At 47.4% G+C, this 24,477-nt stretch overlaps 1 protein-coding gene across 6 annotated transcripts in view; it reads left to right on the top strand.

Annotated features, from left to right (window-relative positions):
* The window catches only part of dock3 (dedicator of cytokinesis 3), a 414,918-nt gene that overhangs the window by 229,228 nt on the left and 161,213 nt on the right, over nt 1–24,477 (top strand). For all 6 annotated transcript variants that reach the window (XM_071336834.1, XM_071336838.1, XM_071336835.1 and 3 more), the window contains one exon: nt 18,718–18,866. In XM_071336834.1, coding sequence (XP_071192935.1) covers nt 18,718–18,866 — 149 coding nt within the window. The remainder of the gene's footprint in view (nt 1–18,717; nt 18,867–24,477) is intronic.

Here is a 24,477-nt window from a genome sequence, read left to right on the forward strand (position 1 = left end):
CCTGTGTGTATAGACACTCCTGTGTATAGACACTCCTGTGTGTAGACACTCCTGTGTGTGTAGACACTCCTGTGTGTGTAGGGACTCCTGTGTGTGTAGACACTCCTGTGTGTATAGACACTCCTGTGTGTGGACACTCCTGTGTGTAGACACTCCTGTGTGTGGACACTCCTGTGTGTAGATACTCCTGTGTGTATAGACACTCCTGTGTGTGTAGACACTCCTGTGTGTATAGACACTCCTGTGTATAGACACTCCTGTGTGTAGACACTCCTGTGTGTGTAGACACTCCTGTGTGTATAGACACTCCTGTGTGTATAGACACTCCTGTGTATAGACACTCCTGTGTGTAAACACTCCTGTGTGTGTAGGGACTCCTGTGTGTGTAGACACTCCTGTGTGTGGACACTCCTGTGTGTAGACACTCCTGTGTGTATAGACACTCCTGTGTGTGTAGACACTCCTGTGTATGTAGGGACTCCTGTGTGTGTAGACACTCCTGTGTGTATAGACACTCCTGTGTGTGGACACTCCTGTGTGTAGACACTCCTGTGTGTGGACACTCCTGTGTGTAGATACTCCTGTGTGTATAGACACTCCTGTGTGTGTAGGGACTCCTGTGTGTGTAGACACTCCTGTGTGTAGACACTCCTGTGTGTGTAGACACTCCTGTGTGTAGACACTCCTGTGTGTGTAGGGACTCCTGTGTGTATAGACACTCCTGTGTGTGTAGACACTCCTGTGTGTATAGACACTCCTGTGTATAGACACTCCTGTGTATAGACACTCCTGTGTGTGTAGACACTCCTGTGTGTATAGACACTCCTGTGTGTATAGACACTCCTGTGTGTGTAGACACTCCTGTGTGTGTAGGGACTCCTGTGTGTGTAGACACTCCTGTGTGTGGACACTCCTGTGTGTATAGGGACTCCTGTGTGTGTAGACACTCCTGTGTGTGGACACTCCTGTGTGTATAGGGACTCCTGTGTGTGTAGACACTCCTGTGTGTGTAGACACTCCTGTGTGTAGACACTCCTGTGTGTAGACACTCCTGTGTGTGTAGGGACTCCTGTGTGTGTAGACACTCCTGTGTGTGTAGACACTCCTGTGTGTAGACACTCCTGTGTGTGTAGGGACTCCTGTGTGTGTAGACACTCCTGTGTGTGTAGACACTCCTGTGTGTAGACACTCCTGTGTGTGTAGACACTCCTGTGTGTGTAGACACTCCTGTGTAGACACTCCTGTGTGTGTAGGGACTCCTGTGTGTAGACACTCCTGTGTGTGTAGACACTCCTGTGTATAGACACTCCTGTGTGTAGACACTCCTGTGTGTGTAGACACTCCTGTGTGTATAGACAATCCTGTGTGTAGACACTCCTGTGTGTGTAGGGACTCCTGTGTGTGTAGACACTCCTGTGTGTAGATACTCCTGTGTGTGTAGATACTCCTGTGTGTGTAGAGACTCCTGTGTGTAGACACTCCTGTGTGTGTAGACACTCCTGTGTGTATAGACACTCCTGTGTGTGTAGGGACTCCTGTGTGTGTAGACACTCCTGTGTGTATAGACACTCCTGTGTGTATAGACACTCCTGTGTGTGTAGGGACTCCTGTGTGTGTAGACACTCCTGTGTAGACACTCCTGTGTGTGTAGGGACTCCTGTGTGTGTAGACACTCCTGTGTGTGTAGACACTCCTGTGTGTAGACACTCCTGTGTGTGTAGACACTCCTGTGTGTGGACACTCCTGTGTGTAGACACTCCTGTGTGTATAGACACTCCTGTGTGTGTAGACACTCCTGTGTATGTAGGGACTCCTGTGTGTGTAGACACTCCTGTGTGTATAGACACTCCTGTGTGTGGACACTCCTGTGTGTAGACACTCCTGTGTGTGGACACTCCTGTGTGTAGATACTCCTGTGTGTATAGACACTCCTGTGTGTGTAGGGACTCCTGTGTGTGTAGACACTCCTGTGTGTAGACACTCCTGTGTGTGTAGACACTCCTGTGTGTAGACACTCCTGTGTGTGTAGGGACTCCTGTGTGTATAGACACTCCTGTGTGTGTAGACACTCCTGTGTGTATAGACACTCCTGTGTATAGACACTCCTGTGTATAGACACTCCTGTGTGTGTAGACACTCCTGTGTGTATAGACACTCCTGTGTGTATAGACACTCCTGTGTGTGTAGACACTCCTGTGTGTGTAGGGACTCCTGTGTGTGTAGACACTCCTGTGTGTGGACACTCCTGTGTGTATAGGGACTCCTGTGTGTGTAGACACTCCTGTGTGTGGACACTCCTGTGTGTATAGGGACTCCTGTGTGTGTAGACACTCCTGTGTGTGTAGACACTCCTGTGTGTAGACACTCCTGTGTGTAGACACTCCTGTGTGTGTAGGGACTCCTGTGTGTGTAGACACTCCTGTGTGTGTAGACACTCCTGTGTGTAGACACTCCTGTGTGTGTAGGGACTCCTGTGTGTGTAGACACTCCTGTGTGTGTAGACACTCCTGTGTGTAGACACTCCTGTGTGTGTAGACACTCCTGTGTGTGTAGACACTCCTGTGTAGACACTCCTGTGTGTGTAGGGACTCCTGTGTGTAGACACTCCTGTGTGTGTAGACACTCCTGTGTATAGACACTCCTGTGTGTAGACACTCCTGTGTGTGTAGACACTCCTGTGTGTATAGACAATCCTTTGTGTAGACACTCCTGTGTGTGTAGGGACTCCTGTGTGTGTAGACACTCCTGTGTGTAGATACTCCTGTGTGTGTAGATACTCCTGTGTGTGTAGAGACTCCTGTGTGTAGACACTCCTGTGTGTGTAGACACTCCTGTGTGTATAGACACTCCTGTGTGTGTAGGGACTCCTGTGTGTGTAGACACTCCTGTGTGTATAGACACTCCTGTGTGTATAGACACTCCTGTGTGTGTAGGGACTCCTGTGTGTGTAGACACTCCTGTGTAGACACTCCTGTGTGTGTAGGGACTCCTGTGTGTGTAGACACTCCTGTGTGTGTAGACACTCCTGTGTGTATAGACACTCCTGTGTGTATAGACACTCCTGTGTGTGTAGGGACTCCTGTGTGTGTAGACACTCCTGTGTAGACACTCCTGTGTGTGTAGGGACTCCTGTGTGTGTAGACACTCCTGTGTGTGTAGACACTCCTGTGTGTAAAGACACTCCTGTGTGGATAGATACTCCTGTGTGTGTAGGGACTCCTGTGTGTGTAGACACTCCTGTGTAGACACTCCTGTGTGTGTAGGGACTCCTGTGTGTGTAGACACTCCTGTGTGTATAGACACTCCTGTGTGTATAGACACTCCTGTGTGTGTAGACACTCCTGTGTGTAGACACTCCTGTGTGTGTAGGGACTCCTGTGTGTATAGACACTCCTGTGTGTAGACACTCCTGTGTGTGTAGACACTCCTGTGTGTATAGACACTCCTGTGTGTAGACACTCCTGTGTGTGTAGACACTCCTGTGTGTATAGACACTCCTGTGTGTAGACACTCCTGTGTGTGTAGGGACTCCTGTGTGTGTAGACACTCCTGTGTGTAGATACTCCTGTGTGTGTAGATACTCCTGTGTGTGTAGAGACTCCTGTGTGTAGACACTCCTGTGTTTATAGACACTCCTGTGTGTCTAGACACTCCTGTGTGTATAGACACTCCTGTGTGTGTAGGGACTCCTGTGTGTGTAGACACTCCTGTGTTTATAGACACTCCTGTGTGTATAGACACTCCTGTGTGTGTAGGGACTCCTGTGTGTGTAGACACTCCTGTGTGTATAGATACTCCTGTGTGTGTAGACACTCCTGTGTGTGTAGACACTCCTGTGTGTGTAGGGACTCCTGTGTGTGTAGACACTCCTGTGTGTATAGACACTCATGTGTGTGTAGACACTCCTGTGTGTATAGACACTCCTGTGTGTGTAGGGACTCCTGTGTGTGTAGACACTCCTGTGTGTATAGACACTCCTGTGTGTGTAGACACTCCTGTGTGTATAGACACTCCTGTGTGTAGACACTCATGTGTGTGTAGGGACTCCTGTGTGTGTAGACACTCCTGTGTGTAGATACTCCTGTGTGTGTAGATACTCCTGTGTGTGTAGAGACTCCTGTGTGTAGATACTCCTGTGTGTGTAGAGACTCCTGTGTGTAGATACTCCTGTGTGTATAGACACTCCTGTGTGTGTAGACACTCCTGTGTGTGTAGACACTCCTGTGTGTATAGACACTCCTGTGTGTATAGACACTCCTGTGTGTGTAGACACTCCTGTGTGTGTAGACACTCCTGTGTGTATAGACACTCCTGTGTGTGTAGACACTCCTGTGTGTGTAGACACTCCTGTGTGTATAGACACTCCTGTGTGTGTAGACACTCCTGTGTGTATAGACACTCCTGTGTGTATAGACACTCCTGTGTGTGTAGACACTCCTGTGTGTGTAGACACTCCTGTGTGTGTAGACACTCCTGTGTGTATAGACACTCCTGTGTGTGTAGACACTCCTGTGTGTATAGACACTCCTGTGTGTATAGACACTCCTGTGTGTGTAGACACTCCTGTGTGTGTAGACACTCCTGTGTGTATAGACACTCCTGTGTATGTAGACACTCCTGTGTGTGTAAACACTCCTGTGTGTGTAGACACTCCTGTGTGTAGACACTCCTGTGTGTGGACACTCCTGTGTTTATAGACACTCCTGTGTGTATAGACACTCCTGTGTGTGGACACTCCTGTGTTTATAGACACTCCTGTGTGTAGACACTCCTGTGTGTGTGTCTGGATTTGAATTTGTATTTATTATGGATCCCCATAATGCCTTGGCAGCAGCTACTCTTCCTGGGGTCCAAACACACCAAATCACAATTATTACATATAAAACAACAGATAACAAAGAGTCATATGACTGTTCCTCTGCCAAGCCCCCTCCACCTCCCTACACTATCCTACCCCAACACAGAGTCATATGACTGTTCCTCTGCCAAGCCCCCTCCACCTCCATACACTATCCTACCCTAACACAGAGTCATATGACTGTTCCTGTGCCAAGCCCCCTCCACCTCCCTACACTATCCTACCCTAACACAGAGTCATATGACTGTTCCTCTGCCAAGCCCCCTCCACCTCCCTACACTATCCTACCCTAACACAGAGTCATATGACTGTTCCTCTGCCAAGCCCCCTCCACCTCCCTACACTATCCTACCCTAACACAGAGTCATATGGATCTGCACTGTCTGTAGCTCACACAAAGTTTCCAAAGGCTGAGCCTAATATATAAAATCAAATCAAACTATATTTGCCACTATGCTTACTTACACACCCTTAACCAACAATGCAGTTCAAGAAGACGAATAAAATATTTACCAAATAAACTAAAATAAAAAGTACAAATTAAAAGTAACACAATAAGAATAACCATAATGAGGCTATATACAGGGGGCACCGGTACCGAGTCAGTGTGCGGGGGTACAGGTTAGTTGAGGTAATCTGTACATGCATTTTTATTAATTTTTCAGCAGTCTAATGGCTTGGGGGTAGAAGCTGTTGAGGAGGCTTTTGCTCCTAGACTTGGCGCTCCGGTACCGCTTGCCATGCGGTAGCAGAGAAAACAGTCTATAACTTGGGTGACTGGAGTCTCTGACAAATTTTATGGGCTTTCCTCTGACACAACCTGTATGGCAGGAAGCTTTGCCCCAGTGATGTACTGGGCCGTTCGCACTACCCTCTGTAGCACCTTACGGTCAGATGCCGAGCAGTTGCCATACCAGGCGGTGATGCAACCGGTCAGGATGGCCTCGATGGTGCAGCTGTAGAACTTTTTGAGGACCTGGGGACCCATGCCAAATCTTTTCAGTCTCCTGAGGGGGAAAAGGTTTTGTCATCCCCTCTTCAGGACTGTCATGGTATGTTTGGACCATGATAGTTCGTTGGTGATGTGGACACCAAGGAACTTGAAATTCTCGACCTGCTCCACTACAACCCCGTTGATGTTAATGGAGGCCTGTTCGGCCCGCCTTTTCCTGTAGTCCACGATCAGCTCCTTTGTCTTGATCACATTGAGTGAGAGGTTGTTGTCCTGGCACCACACTGCGAGTTCTCTAACCTTCTCCCTATAGGTTGTCTCATCGTTGTCGGTGATCAGGCCTACCACTGTTGTGTCGTCAGCAAACTTAATGATGGTGTTGGAGTCGTGTTTGGCCACGCAGTCGTAGGGGAACAGGGAATACAGGAGGGTACTAAGTACACACCCCTGAGAGGCCCCAGTGTTCAGAATCAGTGTGGCAGACGTATTGTTGCCTACTCTTACCACCTGGGGGCGGCCCGTCAAGAAGTCCAGGATCCAATTGCAGAGGGAGGTATTTAGTCCCAGAGTCCTTAGCTTAGTGATGAGCTTTGTGAGCACTATAGTGTTGAACGCTGAGCTGTAGTCAATGAACGGCATTCTCACATAGGTGTTCCTTTTGTCCAGGTGAGAAAGGGCAGTGTGGAGTGCGATTGAGAATGTGAATAAGAGGTCATACAATATGTTCTGTAGTGATTCCTATGTTGAAGATGTAAAGAATATTTGCTGGTCTGTGGTGTGTAATGAGGAGCAGCCAGACACTGCACTTGACACATTTATGAAACTACTTATTCCAGTTACTAATACACATGTACCCATTAAGAAAATTAAAAACTGTTAAATCCCTGTGGATTGATGAGGAATTGAAAAAATGGTTGAGACGGATGAAGCAAAAAAGGAATGGCAAATAAGTCTGGCTGCACAGCCAAACGTCAAACATTCTGTAAATTAAGAAATCACGTGACTAAACTGAACAAAAAGAACAATAAACTGAACTATGAAGTAAAGCTACATGATAAATAGAATGATAGTACAAATCTTTGGAGACCTTACAGTAAATTAAACTTTGTGGGGGAAAAAAGGCAAACTCAGCTCCATCATTCATTGAATCAGATTGCTCAATCATCACCAAACCAACTGATATTGCCAATTACATTAATGATTTTTTTTTCATTGGCATGATTAGGAAACTTATGCATGCATAACTGACAAAATGATGAAAGACAAGCACTGTAATTGTGAATTCTGTAAAGTGAGTTTGAAAGAGGTGAAAAAATATTGTTGTCTATCAACAATGACAAGCCACTTGGATGGAAAATGACTGAGGATAATAGTGACCTAATGCCACTCCTATTTGCCATCTCTTCATTGTAAGCCTACTAGAAGGTGTGTGCCCTCAGGCCTGGAGGGAAGCAAAAGTCATTCTGCCACCTAAGAATAGTAAAGCCCCCTTTACTGGCTCAAATAGCCAACCAATCAGCCTGTTACCAACCCTAAGTCAACTTTTGGAAAAAATTACGTTTGACCAGATACAATGCTATTTAATAGTAAATAAAGGATCAACAGATTTTCAGCACACTGTTGAAGAGCATTCAGCATGTAAGGCACGTACACAAATGACTGATGATTGTCTGAGAGAAATGAATAATACAAATATTGCGGGAGCTATTTCGTTAGACTACAGTTTGACATTAGCAATCATAATCTGCTACCTCATCAGCTGCTACCACGTTAGCTACAGTACCACACCACCTCATCAGCTGCTACCACGTTAGCTACAGTACCACACCACCTCATCAGCTGCTACCACGTTAGCTACAGTACCACACCACCTCATCAGCTGCTACCACGTTAGCTACAGTACCACACCACCTCATCAGCTGCTACCACGTTAGCTACAGTACCACACCACCTCATCAGCTGCTACCACGTTAGCTACAGTACCACACCACCTCATCAGCTTCTACCACGTTAGCTACAGTACCACACCACCTCATCAGCTGCTACCACGTTAGCTACAGTACCACACCACCTCATCAGCTGCTACCACGTTAGCTACAGTACCACACCACCTCATCAGCTGCTACCACGTTAGCTACAGTACCACACCACCTCATCAGCTGCTACCACGTTAGCTACAGTACCACACCACCTCACCAGCTGCTACCACGTTAGCTACAGTACCACACCACCTCACCAGCTGCTACCACGTTAGCTACAGTACCACACCACCTCATCAGCTGCTACCACGTTAGCTACAGTACCACACCACCTCACCAGCTGCTACCACGTTAGCTACAGTACCACACCACCTCATCGGCTGCTACCACGTTAGCTACAGTACCACACCACCTCATCAGCTGCTACCACGTTAACTACAGTACCACACCACCTCATCAGCTGCTACCACGTTAGCTACAGTAACACACCACCTCATCAGCTGCTACCACGTTAGCTACAGTACCACACCACCTCACCAGCTGCTACCACGTTAGCTACAGTACCACACCACCTCACCAGCTGCTACCACGTTAGCTACAGTACCACACCACCTCATCAGCTGCTACCACGTTAGCTACAGTACCACAACACCTCACCAGCTTCTACCACGTTAGCTACAGTACCACACCACCTCATCAGCTGCTACCACGTTAGCTACAGTACCACACCACCTCACCAGCTGCTACCACGTTAGCTACAGTACCACACCACCTCATCAGCTGCTACCACGTTAGCTACAGTACCACACCACCTCATCAGCTGCTACCACGTTAGCTACAGTACCACACCACCTCACCAGCTGCTACCACGTTAGCTACAGTACCACACCACCTCACCAGCTGCTACCACGTTAGCTACAGTACCACACCACCTCATCAGCTTCTACCACGTTAGCTACAGTACCACACCACCTCACCAGCTGCTACCACGTTAGCTACAGTACCACACCAACTCACCAGCTGCTACCACGTTAGCTACAGTACCACACCACCTCACCAGCTGCTACCACGTTAGCTACAGTACCACACCACCTCATCAGCTGCTACCACGTTAGCTACAGTACCACACCAACTCACCAGCTGCTACCACGTTAGCTACAGTACCACACCAAGTGAAATCACTGCAACACTTAACAAAGAACTGCAGTCAGTTTTAGAATGGGTGGCAAGAAATTAGTTAGTCCAAAATAAATAAATAAAAATAACTAAAAGCGTTGTATTAGTGACAAATCATTCACTAAACCCTAAACCTCAACTAAGTCTTGTAATGAATAATGTGGAAATTGAGCAGGTTGAGGTGACTAAGTCATGTGGTCAGGTGCCACAAAGAGGGACTTAAGAAGATTACAATTGGCCCAGAACAGGACAGCACAACTGGCCCTTGAATGGACACAGAGAGCTAACATGAATAATATGCGTTTAAATATCGCTTGGATCAAAGTAGAGAAGAGATTGACTTCATCACTACTTGTATTTGTGAGAAGTATTGACATGCCGAATGCACCAAGCTGTCTGTTTAAACTACTAGCACACAGCTCAGACACCCATGCATAACCACACAAGATATGCCTCCAGAGGTCTCTTCACAATCCCCAAGTCCAGAACAGACTATGGCAGGTACAACATAGAGCCATGACTACATGGAACTCTATTCCACATCATGATGCAAGCAGTACAATTAGATGTGGGACTGTGAAGAGACACACACAGGCACAGACACATGCACACACACACATGATACCATATGCACTGTACACACACACACACATGATACCATATGCACTGTACACACACGCACACATGGATTTTGTATTGTAGGTAAACAGTACCTTCGGAAGTATTCAGAACCCTTGACTTTTTCCATCATTTTATTACGTTACAGCCGTATATTCTAAAATGGATTCAATAGTTTTTCCCCCTTCATCATTCTACACACAATACCCCATAATGACAAAACAAAAAGTTTTTTATAATTTTTTGCTAATTTATTTAAAAAAAATAAGAAATGAAAATATCACATTTACATAAGTATTCAGACCCTTTACTCAGTACTTTGTTGAAGCAGCTTTGGCAGCAATTACAGCCTCGAGTCTTCTTGGGTATGACGCTACAAACTTGGCACGCCTGTATTTGTAGAGTTTCTCCCATTCTTCTCTGCAGATCCCCTCAAGCTCTGTCAGGTTGGATGGGGAGCGTTGCTGTACAGCCATTTCCAGGTCTCTCCAGAGATGTTCGATCAGGTTCAAGTCCGGGCTCTTGCTGGTCCACTCAAAGACATTCAGAGACTTGTCCCGAAGCCACTTCTGCATTGTCTTAGCTGTGTGCTTAGGGTCGTTGTCCTGTTAGAAGGTGAAACTTCGCCTTGTCTGAAGTCCTGAGCGCTCTGGAGCAGGTTTTCATCAAGGATCTCTCTGTACTTTGCTCCCTCCATCTTTGCCTCAAACCTGACCGTTCCTCTGCCAAGCCCTCTCCAGCTCCCCACATTATCCTACCCTAACAAGTCTCCGAGTCCCTGCCGCTGAAAAACATCCCCACAGCATGATGCCAGGTTCAATCTTGGTTTCATCATACTAGATAATCTTGTTTTTATGGTCGGAGAGTCTTTAGGTGACTTTTGCCAAACTCCAAGCGGGCTGTCATGTGCCTTTTACTGAGGAGTGGCTTCCGTCTGGCCACTCTACCATAAAGGCCTGAATGGTGGAGTGCTGCAGAGATGGTTGTCCTTCTAGAAGGTTCTCCCATCTCCACAGAGGAAATCTAGAGCTCTGTCAGTCACCTCCCTCACCAAGAGCGTTCTCCAAACTCCATCCCATCAAAACAGCCCTGGTCTAAACTCCATCCCACCGCAACAGCCCTGGTCTAAACTCCATCCCACCAGAACAGCCCTGGTCTAAACTCCATCCCCCCAAAACAGCCCTGGTCTAAACTCCATCCCACCAGAACAGCCCTGGTCTAAACTCCATCCCACCAAAACAGCCCTGGTCTAAACTCCATCCCACCAAAACAGCCCTGGTCTAAACTCCATCCCACCAGAACAGCCCTGGTCTAAACTCCATCCCACCAAAACAGCCCTGGTCTAAACTCCATCCCACCAAAACAGCCCTGGTCTAAACTCCATCCCACCGCAACAGCCCTGGTCTAAACTCCATCCCACCAAAACAGCCCTGGTCTAAACTCCATCCCACCAAAACAGCCCTGGTCTAATCTCCATCCCACCAAAACAGCCCTGGTCTAAACTCCATCCCACCAAAACAGCCCTGGTCTAAACTCCATCCCACCAAAACAGGCAGAAATGCCAGGCAGTCTTTTCCAACAGCTCTAACATTAACATTTCATTATCATCATTTTTACAATTTCACAGTATTATTCCAACTTCATAGTTTGTAAATATAAAATATCAGACAAATCACATTCTGCACTGGGTCTTTAAGTACTTATTTACATATATTTTTTATTTAACCAGGCAAGTCAGTTAAGAACAAATTACTATTCACAATGACGGCCTAGGAACAGGGGGTTAACTGCCTTGTTCAGGGGCAGAACGACAAATTTTTACCTTGTCAGATCAGGGATTTGATCTAGCAACCTTTCAGTTACTGGCCCAACACTCTAAACACTAGGCTACCTGCCGCCCCAGGTATTTAAAACCCTTCATGGCTTATCTCATTATTCTAGTTGTCAGGGTCATTGAGATGAAGGAGGATGTTCTCATCTCCTCCTCCGTTTGTCTTGTCTGTCCATTGGTCTTCTGGCAGTGAGTGTGTGTGTGTGTGTGTGTGTGTGTGTGTGTGTGTGTGTGTGTGTGTGTGTGTGTGTGTGTGTGTGTGTGTGTGTGTGTGTGTGTGTGTGTGTGTGTGTGTGTGTGTGTGTGTGTGTGTGTGTGTGTGTGTCATCAGTGTAATAATCAGTCAGGTATCTTAGTCTAGCCCACTGGAGTGAAGGGAGGGAGAGATGGATGGATGGAGGGAGGGAGGGAGGGAGGGAGGGAGGGAGGGAGGGAGGGAGGGAGGGAGGGAGGGAGGGAGGGAGGGAGGGAGGGAGGGAGGGAGGGAGGGAGGGAGGGAGACATGGATGAAGGGATGGATGGAAGGAGAGATGGATGGATGGAGGGAGGGAGGGAGGGAGGGAGGGAGGGAGGGAGGGAGGGAGGGAGGGAGGGAGGGAGGGAGGGAGGGAGGGATAGAGGGATAGAGGGAGAGATGGATGGAGATGGACAGATGGACGGCAGCAGGCCATAGATGGATAGAGTGGGTGTGAAGGTGTGAGCCAGTCACTTCATCAGGAAAGAAGGGAGGAAGGGAGGGAATCAACAAATAGATGAGTGGAGAGTAGGAGCTAGCTAGCTAGCTGGCTATATTTTAACCCTCATTGTGCATCAGAATCAAAGATGCTAAATAGCTGTAATAAAATACAGTGCGTTGTCTTTGGTCCCAAGATGGCTGCTGTTCTGCCCATTTACTTGGCTAATCAAACTTGGCTAATCCGCTTTGACTAGAGGATCTGCTGCTACACTATGAAGCAGTCCTATTATTTGTGGATGGAAAGATGGCGTGATGATATGTGTACAATGAGCTGCCTGAGTTGATATTTAGGCCATACACTGATCTACCTGAGTTGTTGTGTAGGCTATATACTGATCTACCTGAGTTGTTGTGTAGGCTTTACACTGATCTACCTGAGTTGTTGTGTAGGCTATACACTGATCTACCTGAGTTGTTGTGTAGGCTATATACTGATCTACCTGAGTTGATATGTAGGCCATAGATTGATCTACCTGAGTTGTTGTGTAGGCTTTACACTGATCTACCTGAGTTGTTGTGTAGGCTATACACTGATCTACCTGAGGATGAAATGGTTCTATATTGTGAGACACACTAGGCAGAGATAGATAGACAGATGAAGAGAACTTCACACCATTGGCAGGAGTCTGTCTGTCTCTCTCTCTCTCTCTCTCTCTCTCTCTCTCTCTCTCTCTCTCTCTCTCTCTCTCTCTCTCTCTCTCTCTCTCACTGCAACGTGGTAATTAAGCCCTACTTCATCTATCACTTTTGACCTGGGTATTGACCCCCAAAAGTGTATCTGGTTCTGGGTATTGACCCCCACTGGGTATTGACCCCCATGTGAGCCTACCAGAAACACTGAAGCATGCATGAGAGCCCCAGCTGTTCCGGACGTCTGTGTGATCACTCTCTCCGTAGCCGATGTGAGCAAGACCTTTAAATCTCAATCGCACTCCACAATGCCTTTTCCACCTGGACAAAAGGAACACCTATGTGAGAATGTTGTTCATTGACTACAGCCCAGCGTTCAACAACATAGTGCCCACAAAACTCATCATTAAGCTAAGGACTCCGCTTATCCTCGACCCTGGGGCCCCTCAGGGGTGTGTGCTGATCACTGACAACGATGAGACAGCCTATAGGGAGGAGGTTAGAGACCTGTCAGTGTGGTGCCAGGACAACAACCTCTCCTTCAATGTGAGCAAGACAAAGGAGCTGATCGTGGACTACAGGAAAAGGAGGGCAGAACAGGCCCCCATTAACATCGACGGGGCTGAAGTGGAGCGGATCGAGAGTTTCAAGTTCCTTGGTGTCCACATCACCAAGAAAATATCATGGTCCAAACACACCAAGAAGGTTGTGAAGAGAGCACAATAACACATTTTACCCCTCAGGAGACTGAAAAGATTTAGCATGGGTCTCCAGATCCTCAAATTGTTCTACAGCTGCACCATCGAGAGCATCCTGACCGGTTGCATCACCGCCTGGTATGGCAACTGCTCGGCCTCCGACCGTAAGGCGCTACAGAGGGTTGTGCGTACGGCCCAGCACATCACTGGGGCAAAGCTTCCTGCCATACAGGACCTCTATACCAGACGATGTCAGAGGAAGGCCCTAAAAACTGTTAAAGACAAGTCACCCAAGTCATAGACTGTTCTCTCTGCTACCGCACGGCAAACGGTACCGATTACAGCAGGCCAAGGTAGGAGAGTCAGACACACACGTATGCAACAACATCAATCACACTTACTTCTCTCTCTCTCTCTCTCTCTCTCTCTCTCTCTCTCTCTCTCTCTCTCTCTCTCTCTCTCTCTCTCTCTCTCTCTCTCTCTCTCTCTCTCTCTCTCTCTCTCTGCCTCTCTCACATACTCTCTCTCTCTCTCCCTCTCTCTCTCTCTCTCTCTCTCTCTCTCTCTCTCTCTCTCTCTCTCTCTCTCTCTCTCTCTCTCTCTCTCTGCCTCACATACTCTCTCTCTCTCTCTCTCTCTCTCTCTCTCTCTCTCTCTCTCTCTCTCTCTCTCTCTCTCTCTCTCTCTCTCTCTCTCTCTCTCTCTCTCTCAATTCAATTCAATTCAATTCAATTTGCTTTATTGACATGACGTAACAGTGTACATATTGCCAAAGCTTATTTACAATATAAAAAAAGAGAATCAAAATTGTCAACGGGACAACAGTAACAACAATAACCAAGTGTCAAAATAACCATACATTGAACAATAACAATAAACATACAGTAGAGTACATGTGCAGGTTGATTGGTCTGTCAGACACTGTCCCTCAACTTATGGCAGGCAGCAATGTAGTGCGCTGCCAACCCACAGCTCTCTGCGTCCTCCCCCAACAGGACGGGTAGCCTATCCTCATCAGAGAGGTCTTTGAAACCTTGAATAAGAGTTTCAAATTTGGGGAAATGACACTCTCTAATTGTTTTGTATTTTTGACATTTTGTCAGGAAATGCAGCTCTGTCTCGGGTTCTGCTGTTGTGCAGTGGTTGCACAGTCTTTCCTCTACAGGGAGCCAGGTTTTCCTGTGTCTACCCTTCTCAATGGCAAGGCTGTGCTCACTGAGCCTGTACTTTGTCAAGGTTTTTCTAAGGTTTTGATCAGTAACCATGGTCAAATATTTAGCCACGGTGTACTGTCGATTTAGGGCCAGATAGCACTGCATTTTGCTTTGTGTTTGTGCTTGTGTTTCCCAATAAGCAATATAGTTTTGTTTTGACTGTGTTGTAATTTGGTTTATCCTGATTGATTGGATGTTCTGGTCCTGAGGCTTCAGTGTGTTAGTAGGACAGGTTTGTGAACTCAGCCCAGCTCAGTCTCTCTCTCTCTCTCTCTCTCTCTCTCTCTCTCTCTCTCTCTCTATCTCTGCCTCTACATTGGCCTCCTCTCTCTCTCTCTCTCTCTCTGCCTTTCTCACATACTCTCTCTCTCCCTCTCTCTCTCTATCTCTGCCTCTACATCGGCCTCCTCTCTTTCTCTCTCTCTCTCTCTCTCTCTCTCTCTCTCTCTCTCTCTCTCTCTCTCTCTCTCTCTCTCTGCCTCTACCTCTGCTTCCTCCTCTCTTTCTCTCTGTATTTCACCCAATAGATATGGGAGTTTATCAAAATCGGGTTTGTTTTCGAATTCTTTGTGGGTCTGTGTAATCTGAGGGAAATATGTCTCTCTAATATGGTCATACATTGGGCAGGAGGTTGGGAAGTGCAGCTCAGTTTCCACCTCATTTTGTGTGCACTGTGCACATAATCTGTCTTCTCTTGAGAGCCAGGTCTGCCTACGGCGACCTTTCTCAATAGCAAGGCTATGTTTACTGAGTCTGTACATAGCCAAAGCTTTTCTTAAGTTTGGGTTAGTCACAGTGGTCAGGTATTCTGCCACTGTGTACTCTCTGTTAAGGGCCAAATAGCATTCTAGTTTGCTAAATTTTTTTGTTAATTCTTTCCAATGATTTGGTTGGGTCAAATTTTGTTGCTGTCTTGGGGCTCTGTTGGGTCTGTTTGTGTTTGTGAACAGAGCCCCAGGACCAGCTTGCTTAGGGGACTCTTCTCAAGGTTCATCTCTCTGTAGGTGATGGCTTTGTTATGGAAGGTTTTGGAATCGCTTCCTTTTAGGTGGTTGTAGAATGAAACACTCTTTTCTGTATTTTGATAATTAGCGGGTATCGGCCTAATTCTGCTCTGCATGCATTATTTGGTGTTTATGTTGTACACGGAGGATATTTTTGCAGAATTCTGCATGCTGAGTCTCAATTTGGTGTTTGTCCCATTTTGTGAATTCTTGGTTGGTGAGCGGACACCAGACCTCACAACCATAAAGGGCAATGGGTTCAATAACTGATTCTAGTATTTTTAGCCAGATCCTAATTGGTATGTCGAATTTTATGTTCCTTTTGATGGCATAGAACGCCCTTCTTGCCTTGTCTCTTTCTCTCGATCTCACTGAGTTTATAATGAGGTTACATTGATGGAAAAATGACTTGTCTGACCTTTCTATAGTTGGCTCAGCCAGATACATTTAGTTACATTAGCAATGCAGTCTACTGAATATAATATATTAACATCACACTGTGATCATTTAGGGAACACTTTATACAAAATATTAACATTTAGGGTTGCACATTTTGGGGAATATTCAAGGGTGGAAACTTTTCGTGGGATTTTAAGGGAATATATGGGAATTAATGGAAATATATGCAAATTAATATTAATACCATTTAAATCTAGATGTTTTTTGCATTGGATATATTTACCATATCATATGGAGACAGAAACCTTTTACCTTATCATAAGTAGACATAATTGCAAACGATTAACTTCTTCCAATAGAAATAAAAAAATCAATTTAGTTACGAATGTAACTTTAATTAAATGAGTTGACTCTTCACATGGGATGATTTCACTAAAAAACAAAAGAAAGGGAATATTGAATGATCCCCAATGATCCATCGCATCTCCCAAAAACATTTTTAACATACATCTGTAAAATGATAGTCTAGAAAATAAAGCTTTGGTTGTCTTCCTCTCAGGCTTCAACGTCTTCTCCCTGGACCTCCTCATTGTCCACCTCTTGAACATCAGATTATGAGGCCTCATCTTCACTGTCACTTTACAACCTTGTTGAGGATGGCTCGTTGTCAGGCTCAAAAAGCCTCACATTTTCCCAGATGGCCACCAATTTTTCAACCCTTGTATTGGTCAGCCTGTTGTGTGCTTTGGTGTGTGTGTGTGTGTTCCCAAACAAGGACCAGTTGCGCTCTGAGGCGGCTGATGTTGGTGGGATTTGGAGGATGATGGAGGCAACAGGGGAAAGAGCCTCAGATCCACAAAGTCCCTTCCACCAGGTGGCTGATGAGATATGTTGGCACGACTGCCATATTGCATCTCCATCCCAAAGCCCTTGCTTGGAAGTGTACTTCACCAGACTGCCAAGAACCTTACCCTCATCCAGGCCAAGGTGGCGAGACATGGTAGTGATGACACCATAGGCCTTGTTGACCTCTGCACCAGACACGATGCTCTTGCCAGCATACTTGGGGTCCAACATGTGCGCTGCGGCGTGTTTGGGCTTCAGGCAGAAGTCTTCACGCTTTTTGATGTATTTCAGAACTGCAGTTTCCTCTGCTTGGAGCAACAGTGAAGTGGGCCGTACGGATTTCTTCTCTTTCTTTTCTTCTGCAAGCAGAGTCTGAACATCAGACAGGATGGCAGAGCCTCCCTCAATCCGTGCGATGGCTACTGCTATAGGTTTCAGGGGTTTCATTTTTACCACTCTCTCCCAAAATACATTATCCAGGAGGATCCTCTTGATGGGGTTGTCCATATTGGCAGACTGTGATATGGCCATTTCTTGAAGAGACTCCTTCCCCTCCAGAAGACTGTCAGGCATCATGACAACACCACCCCAACGGGTGTTGCTGGGCAGCTTCATTGTGGTGCTCTTATTCTTCTCACTTTGCTTGGTGAGGTAGATTGCTGCTAGGGGGCAGACTTAGTGACTTGGAGACCCCATGCAGAGGCCAGTCTGATGAAATGAAAGTTAGTATTTCCTGCAACAACAAATTTATGAAGATACAGCATCTGTATGTAAGGAATCAGCTGTAACCTATACCTCTTTAAGCCAGACACTACATTATCTCAGTATAATGGATGCTTTCTACATTTGTAAAGTAAAAAAAAATATTATTGTGGTCCCTGAGTGGAGGGCTGTTTTGAATGGGCTGTGTGGAGAAATAGACAATTGTGTAGAATTTGTTTCATTCCAATGCTTTTGTCAAAACCCTTTCCAGGGACTAGGTTGCCTCAGGAGTGCTTCAGTTTGGATCAAGGCTGTGTTATGATCTGATTGTGAAGTCATGTCCGACAGGGACGGGACGTTGATTTGGCCCAATTTAAACGGTGTGCTGACTTGCTCAGACGTTTTCAGTGAACATGAAATTGGTCTGTGAAGATGAACATTTTATTCTTGGCAGATCAGATAGCGAGTGAAGGATGAGTCGAAATAGAAGTGTCTGCCGTTAAGTGAAACATCCCTGCATTGGTTTTGTAAAGACCTTCACAGTCTATGTCAGAATGTGATGTTACTGGCTAGATCTTCTGTAGTGTATTGTGGAGCTCAGTGATCTTACTTTGCTTATAAACTATGAACCTATGATGTAGACACCATTGGCATAATATGCGGGATATGAAATATGATATCTCTCCTCTCTCTCCCTCCTCCCTCTTTCTCCTCTCTCTCTCTCTCTCTCTTCTCTCTCTCTTCTCTCTCTCTTCTCTCTCTCTTCTCGCTCTCCTCTCTCTCCCTCCTCCCTCTCCCTCTCCCTCTCTCTCTCTCTCTCTCTCTCTCTCCTCTCTTGCTCTCCTCTCTCTCTCTTGCTCTCCTCTCTCTCTCTCCTCTCTCTCCCTTCCTCTCTCTCCTCCCTCTCTCTCCTCTCTCTCTCTTCTCGCTCTCCTCTCTCTCCTCTCTCTCTCCTCCCTCTCTCCTCTCTTGCTCTCCTCTCTCTCCCTCCCCCTCTCTCTCTCCTCTCTCTCTCCTCTCTCTCTCTTCTCTCTCTCCTCTCTCTCTCCTCTCTATCTCCCCTCCCTCCTACAGAAACACAAGGTGGACTTGTTCTACAAGCTGCGTCACGTGATGAACGAGCTGTTTGACCTTCGGAGACAGATGTTGTCTGGTCACCTGACACAGGACCAGGTCAAAGACGTCAAGAGACACATCACCATCCGCCTGGACTGGGGCAACGAGTAAGTTACCTTACCATTCAGCCTCACCTTAGAATAAAATAGATACTTTATTTTCCATCCAAACAAATAGACAAACACAAGGCTGTGAGCAGCACCAGCAGACCAGTTACATCAATCGTAGGAGATAAATACTTTGCTCTACGGGACGGCAGTGAGTAGTACCCGAATGGTACCTGGGACCAGAGACTAGCAGCTTCAACCAACTGAGCCATCACACCAGAGACTAGCAGCTTCAACCAACTGAGCCATCAGACTAGAGACTAGCAGCTTCAACCAACTGAGCCATCAGACCAGAGACTAGCAGCTTCAACCAACTGAGCCACCAGACTAGAGACTAGCAGCTTCAACCAACTGAGCCATCACACCAGAGACTAGCAGCTTCAACCAACTGAGCCATCAGACTAGAGACTAGCAGCTTCAACCAACTGAGCCATCAGACCAGAGACTAGCAGCTTCAACCAACTGAGCCATCAGACTAGAGACTAGCAGCTTCAACCAACTGAGCCATCAGACTAGAGACTAGCAGCTTCAACCAACTGAGCCATCAGACTAGAGACTAGCAGCTTCAACCAACTGAGCCATCAGACTAGAGACTAGCAGCTTCAACCAACTGAGCCATCAGACTAGAGACTAGCAGCTTCAACCAACTGAGCCATCAGACTAGAGACTAGCAGCTTCAACCAACTGAGCCATCACACCAGAGACTAGCAGCTTCAACCAACTGAGCCATCAGCCTAGAGACTAGCAGCTTCAACCAACTGAGCCAATAAACCACTCCCTACTTAACCTTGTCTTATCTGGCCTTCAACACTTAGACCTGAGTCAACAGCTCACCTTGTTATATTAGTAGTGTCTGGGTGTCTGAGTATAAACGACCATGTTATATTAGTGGTGTCTGGGTGTCTGAGTACATTTACATTTACATTTAAGTCATTTAGCAGACGCTCTTATCCAGAGCGACTTACAAATTGGTGCATTCACCTTATGAATATAAACGACCATGGTATATTAGTGGTGTCTGGGTGTCTGAGTATAAACGACCATGTTATATTAGTAGTGTCTGGGTGTCTGAGTATAAACGACCATGTTATATTAGTAGTGTCTGGGTGTCTGAGTATAAACGACCATGTTATATTAGTAGTGTCTGGGTGTCTGAGTATAAACGACCATGTTATATTAGCAGTGTCTGGGTGTCTTAGTATAAACAACCATGTTATATTAGTAGTGTCTGGGTGTCTGAGTATAAACGACCATGTTATATTAGTAGTGTCTGGGTGTCTGAGTATAAACGACCATGTTATATTAGTAGTGTCTGGGTGTCTGAGTATAAACGACCATGTTATATTAGCAGTGTCTGGGTGTCTTAGTATAAACGACCATGGTATGTTAGTAGTGTCTGGGTGTCTGAGTATAAACGACCATGGCATTAGTGGAGTCTGGGTGTCTGAGTATGAACGACCATGGTATATTAGTAGTGTCTGGGTGTCTGAGTATAAACGACCATGGCATTAGTGGAGTCTGGGTGTCTGAGTATAAACGACCATGGCGTTAGTGGAGTCTGGGTGTCTGAGTATAAACGACCATGGTATATTAGTAGTGTCTGGGTGTCTGAGTATAAACGACCATGGCATTAGTGGAGTCATGAGACAGCACCATATTATGTTCAGCTGTCAGCCAGCCAGTCAGTCATCCAGGTAGTCAGCCAGACAGTCAGTCAGTCATCCAGGTAGTCAGCCAGCAAGCCAGTCAGTCAGTCATCCAGGTAGTCAGCCAGTCAGTCAGTCATCCAGGTAGTAAGCCAGCCAGTCAGTAATCCAGGTAGTAAGCCAATCAGTCAATAATGCAGGTAGTCAGCCATCCAGTCAGCCAGTCATCCAGCCAGTCAGTCAGTCAACCAGGTAGTCAGCCAGCAAGCCAGTCAGTCAGTCATCCAGGTAGTCAGCCAGTCAGTCAGTCATCCAGGTAGTAAGCCAGTCAGCCAGTAATCCAGGTAGTCAGCCAGTCAGTCAGCCAGTCATCCAGCCAGTCAGTCAGTCATCCAGGTAGTCAGCCTGTCATCCAGTCAGCCAGTCATCCAGCCAGCCAGCCAGTCATCCAGTCAGCCAGTCTTCCAGCCAGCCTGTAATCCAGTCAGTCATCCAATCATCCAGTCAGTCAGCCAGTCAGTCATCCAGTCAGTCAGTCATCCAGTCAGTTAGTCAGCCAGTCAGTCATCCAGCCAGCCAGTCAGCCAGCCAGTCATCCAATCAGCCAGTCAGTCAGTTAGTAAGCCAGTCAGTCAGTCATACAGGTAGTCAGCCAACCAGTGAGTCATACAGCCAGCCATCCAGTCAGTCAGCAATTAAGGCCAGTCAGTCAGCCAGCCAGCCAGTCAGTCATCCAGGTAGTCAGCCAGCCAGTCAGTCAGTCATCCAGGTAGTCAGCCAGCAAGCCAGTCAGTCAGTCATCCAGGTAGTAAGCCAGCCAGTCAGTAATCCAGGTAGTAAGCCAGTCAGTCAGTAATGCAGGTAGTCAGCCATCCAGTCAGCCAGTCATCCAGCCAGTCAGTCAGTCATCCAGGTAGTCAGCCAGCAAGCCAGTCAGTCATTAATCCCGGTAGTCAGCCAGTCATCCAGACAGTCAGTCAGTCAGTCAGTCATCCAGGTAGTCAGCCAGTCATCCAGTCAGCCAATCATCCAGCCAGCCAGCCAGTCATTCAGCCAGTCATCCAGTCAGTCATCCAGCCAGCCTGTCATCCAGCCAGCCTGTCAGTCAGCCAATCAGCCAGTGAATCAGCCAGCCAGTCATCCAGTCAGTCATCCAATCATCCAGTCAGTCAGCCAGTCAGTCATCCAGTCAGTCAGTCAGTCAGTTAGTCAGCCAGTCAGTCATCCAGCCAGCCAGCCAGTCAGCCAGTCAGTCAGTTAGTAAGCCAGTCAGTCAGTCATCCAGGTAGTCAGCCAACCAGTGAGTCATCCAGTCAGCCATCCAGCCAGTCATCCAGTCAGTCAGTCAGCCATCCAGCCAGTCAGGCAGCCAGTCAGCCAGCCAGTCAGTCAGCCAGTCAGTCAGTTAGTCAGCCAGTCAGTCAGTCATCCAGGTAGTCAGCCAGCCAGTGAGTCAGCCAGCCAGTCATCCAGTCAGTCAGCCATCCAGCCAGTGAGTCAGCCAGTCAGTCGGCCAGCCAGCCAGTCAGTCTGCCAGCCAGTCAGTCAATCATCCTGTCAGCCAGTCAGTCAATCATCCAGGTAGTCAGCCAGCCAGTGAGTCAGCCAGCCAGTGAGTCAGTCAGCCAGTCAGTCAGTCAGTCAGTCATCCAGTTTTCCAGCCAGTCAGTCAGCCAGTCATCCATTCATCCAGTCAGTCAGCCAGTCAGTCATCCAGTCATTAAGTGAGTAAGCCAGCTAGTCATCCAGTCACCCAGTGAGTCAGTCATCCAGTCAGTCATCCAGTCAGTCAGTCATCCAGTCAGCCAGTCATCATGTCAGCCAGTCAGTCAGTCATCCAGTCTTCCAGACAGTCAGTCAGTCAGTCATCCAGTCATCCAGGCAGTCAGTCATCCAGGCAGTCAGTCATCCAGGCAGCCAGTCAGCCAGTCATCCAGTCATCTGGTGAGTCAGCCAGCCAGTCATCCAGTCAGTCATCCAGGCAGTCATCTAGTCAGTCATCCAGTCATCCAGGCAGTCAGTCATCCAGGCAGCCAGTCATCCAGGCAGTCAGTCATCCAGTCAGCATGTCATCAAGTCAGCCAGTCCTCCAGTCATCCGGTGAGTCAGCCAGCCAGTTATCCAGTCAGTCAGCCAGTCAGCATGTCATCAAGGCAGCCAGTCGTCCAGTCAGCCAGTCATCAAGTCAGCCAGTCATCCAGTCAGCCATTCATCAAGTCATCCAGTCAGTCAGCCAGTCAGTTAGTCATCCAGTCATCCAGGCAGTCAGCCAGTCAGTTAGTCATCAAGTCATCCAGTCAGTCAGCCAGTCAGTTAACCATCAAGTCATACAGTCAGTCAGCCAGTCAGTCGGTCATCCAGTCATCCAGTCAGTCATCCAGTCAGTCAGTCATCCAGTCAGTCAGTCATCCAGGCAGCTAGTCATCAAGTCAGCCAGTCATCCAGTCATCCAGTGAGTCAACCAGCCAGTCATACAGTCAGTTAGCCAGTCAGCCAGTCATCCAGTCAGCCAGTCATCCAGCTTGCCATCCAGTCATTCAGTTAGTAATTCAGCCAGTCAGCCAGTCATCCAGTTAGTCATCTAGTCATCCAGTCAGCCAGCCAGTCAGCCAGTCATCCAGTTAGTCATCTAGTCATCCAGTCAGCCAGCCAGTCAGCAAGTCAGTCAGTCATCACGTCAGCCAGTTAGTCATCTAGTCATCCAGTAAGGCAGTCAGCCGGTGAGTCAGCCAGCCAGTCATCCAGCCAGTCAGCAAGTCAGTCAGTCATCCAGTCAGCCAGTCATCCAGCCAGCCAGTCAGTCATCCAGTTAGTCAGTCATCCAGTCAGTCATCCAGTCAGTCATCCAGTCATCCAGCCAGTCAGTCAGTCATCCAGTCATCCAGCAAGTCATCAGTCAGTCATCCAGTCATCCAGCCAGCCAGTCAGTCATCCAGTCATCCAGCCAGTCATCAGTCAGTCATCCAGCCAGTCAGTCATCCAGGTAGTCAGTCATCCAGGTAGTCAGCCAGCCAGCCAGTCATCCAGCCAGTCAGTCATCCAGTCATCCAGCAAGTCATCAGTCAGTCATCCAGTCATCCAGCCAGCCAGTCAGTCATCCAGTCATCCAGCCAGTCATCAGTCAGTCATCCAGCCAGTCAGTCATCCAGGTAGTCAGTCATCCAGGTAGTCAGCCAGCCAGTCATCCAGCCAGTCAGTCATCCAGGTAGTCAGCCAGCCAGCCAGTCATCCAGCCAGTCAGTCATCAAGGTAGTCAGTCATCCAGGTAGTCAGCCAGCCAGCCAGCCAGTCAGTCACATGTCTCTGCTCTGTGTAGAGTAGACTAGATCACTTTCTGTTCTGTCCCCATCTCCTCTGACAGCATCCTACTGATAGCACATAACACATACACACAAGCAGGTGCGCACAACCCCACATTTGCATGCACGTCCAACACACAGACTCAGGAGCATGCACACGGTAAGGCAGTCAGACAGTCAGACATGTGCGCAGGCACACACACACACACACACACACACACATACACACACACACACACACACACCTCTGCAACACGATATTGTCAACAGCCAGCCTGGCCCTCATTACCAGTCTGGGTAAATGTCCATAGACCTCCTATACTGAATCTCATTAACATCATGCTGTTGAAGGATTTCAGTCAAAATCCCCTAGCCTCCGTTTGTCTGGTTTCTCTTCTCACACACACACACGCACGCGCACACGCACACGCACACGCACACACACACACACATACACACACACACACACACACAGGTTATATAAGACTGCAGGAGGATAATTCCCTGCTGCTTCACTGAGAAAGGTGTGTGGTATGGAATGAATAAACCCACTGACACTTAGAACTGCCTCCTCTCCTCTCTCCATCCAATTCAAATCAAAGGGCTTTATTGGCATGGGAAACATATGTTAACATTGCCAAAGCAAGTGAAATAGATAATTAACAA

The sequence above is a fragment of the Salvelinus alpinus genome, chromosome 12 (assembly GCF_045679555.1).
Source record: "Salvelinus alpinus chromosome 12, SLU_Salpinus.1, whole genome shotgun sequence".
NCBI lineage: Eukaryota > Metazoa > Chordata > Actinopteri > Salmoniformes > Salmonidae > Salvelinus > Salvelinus alpinus.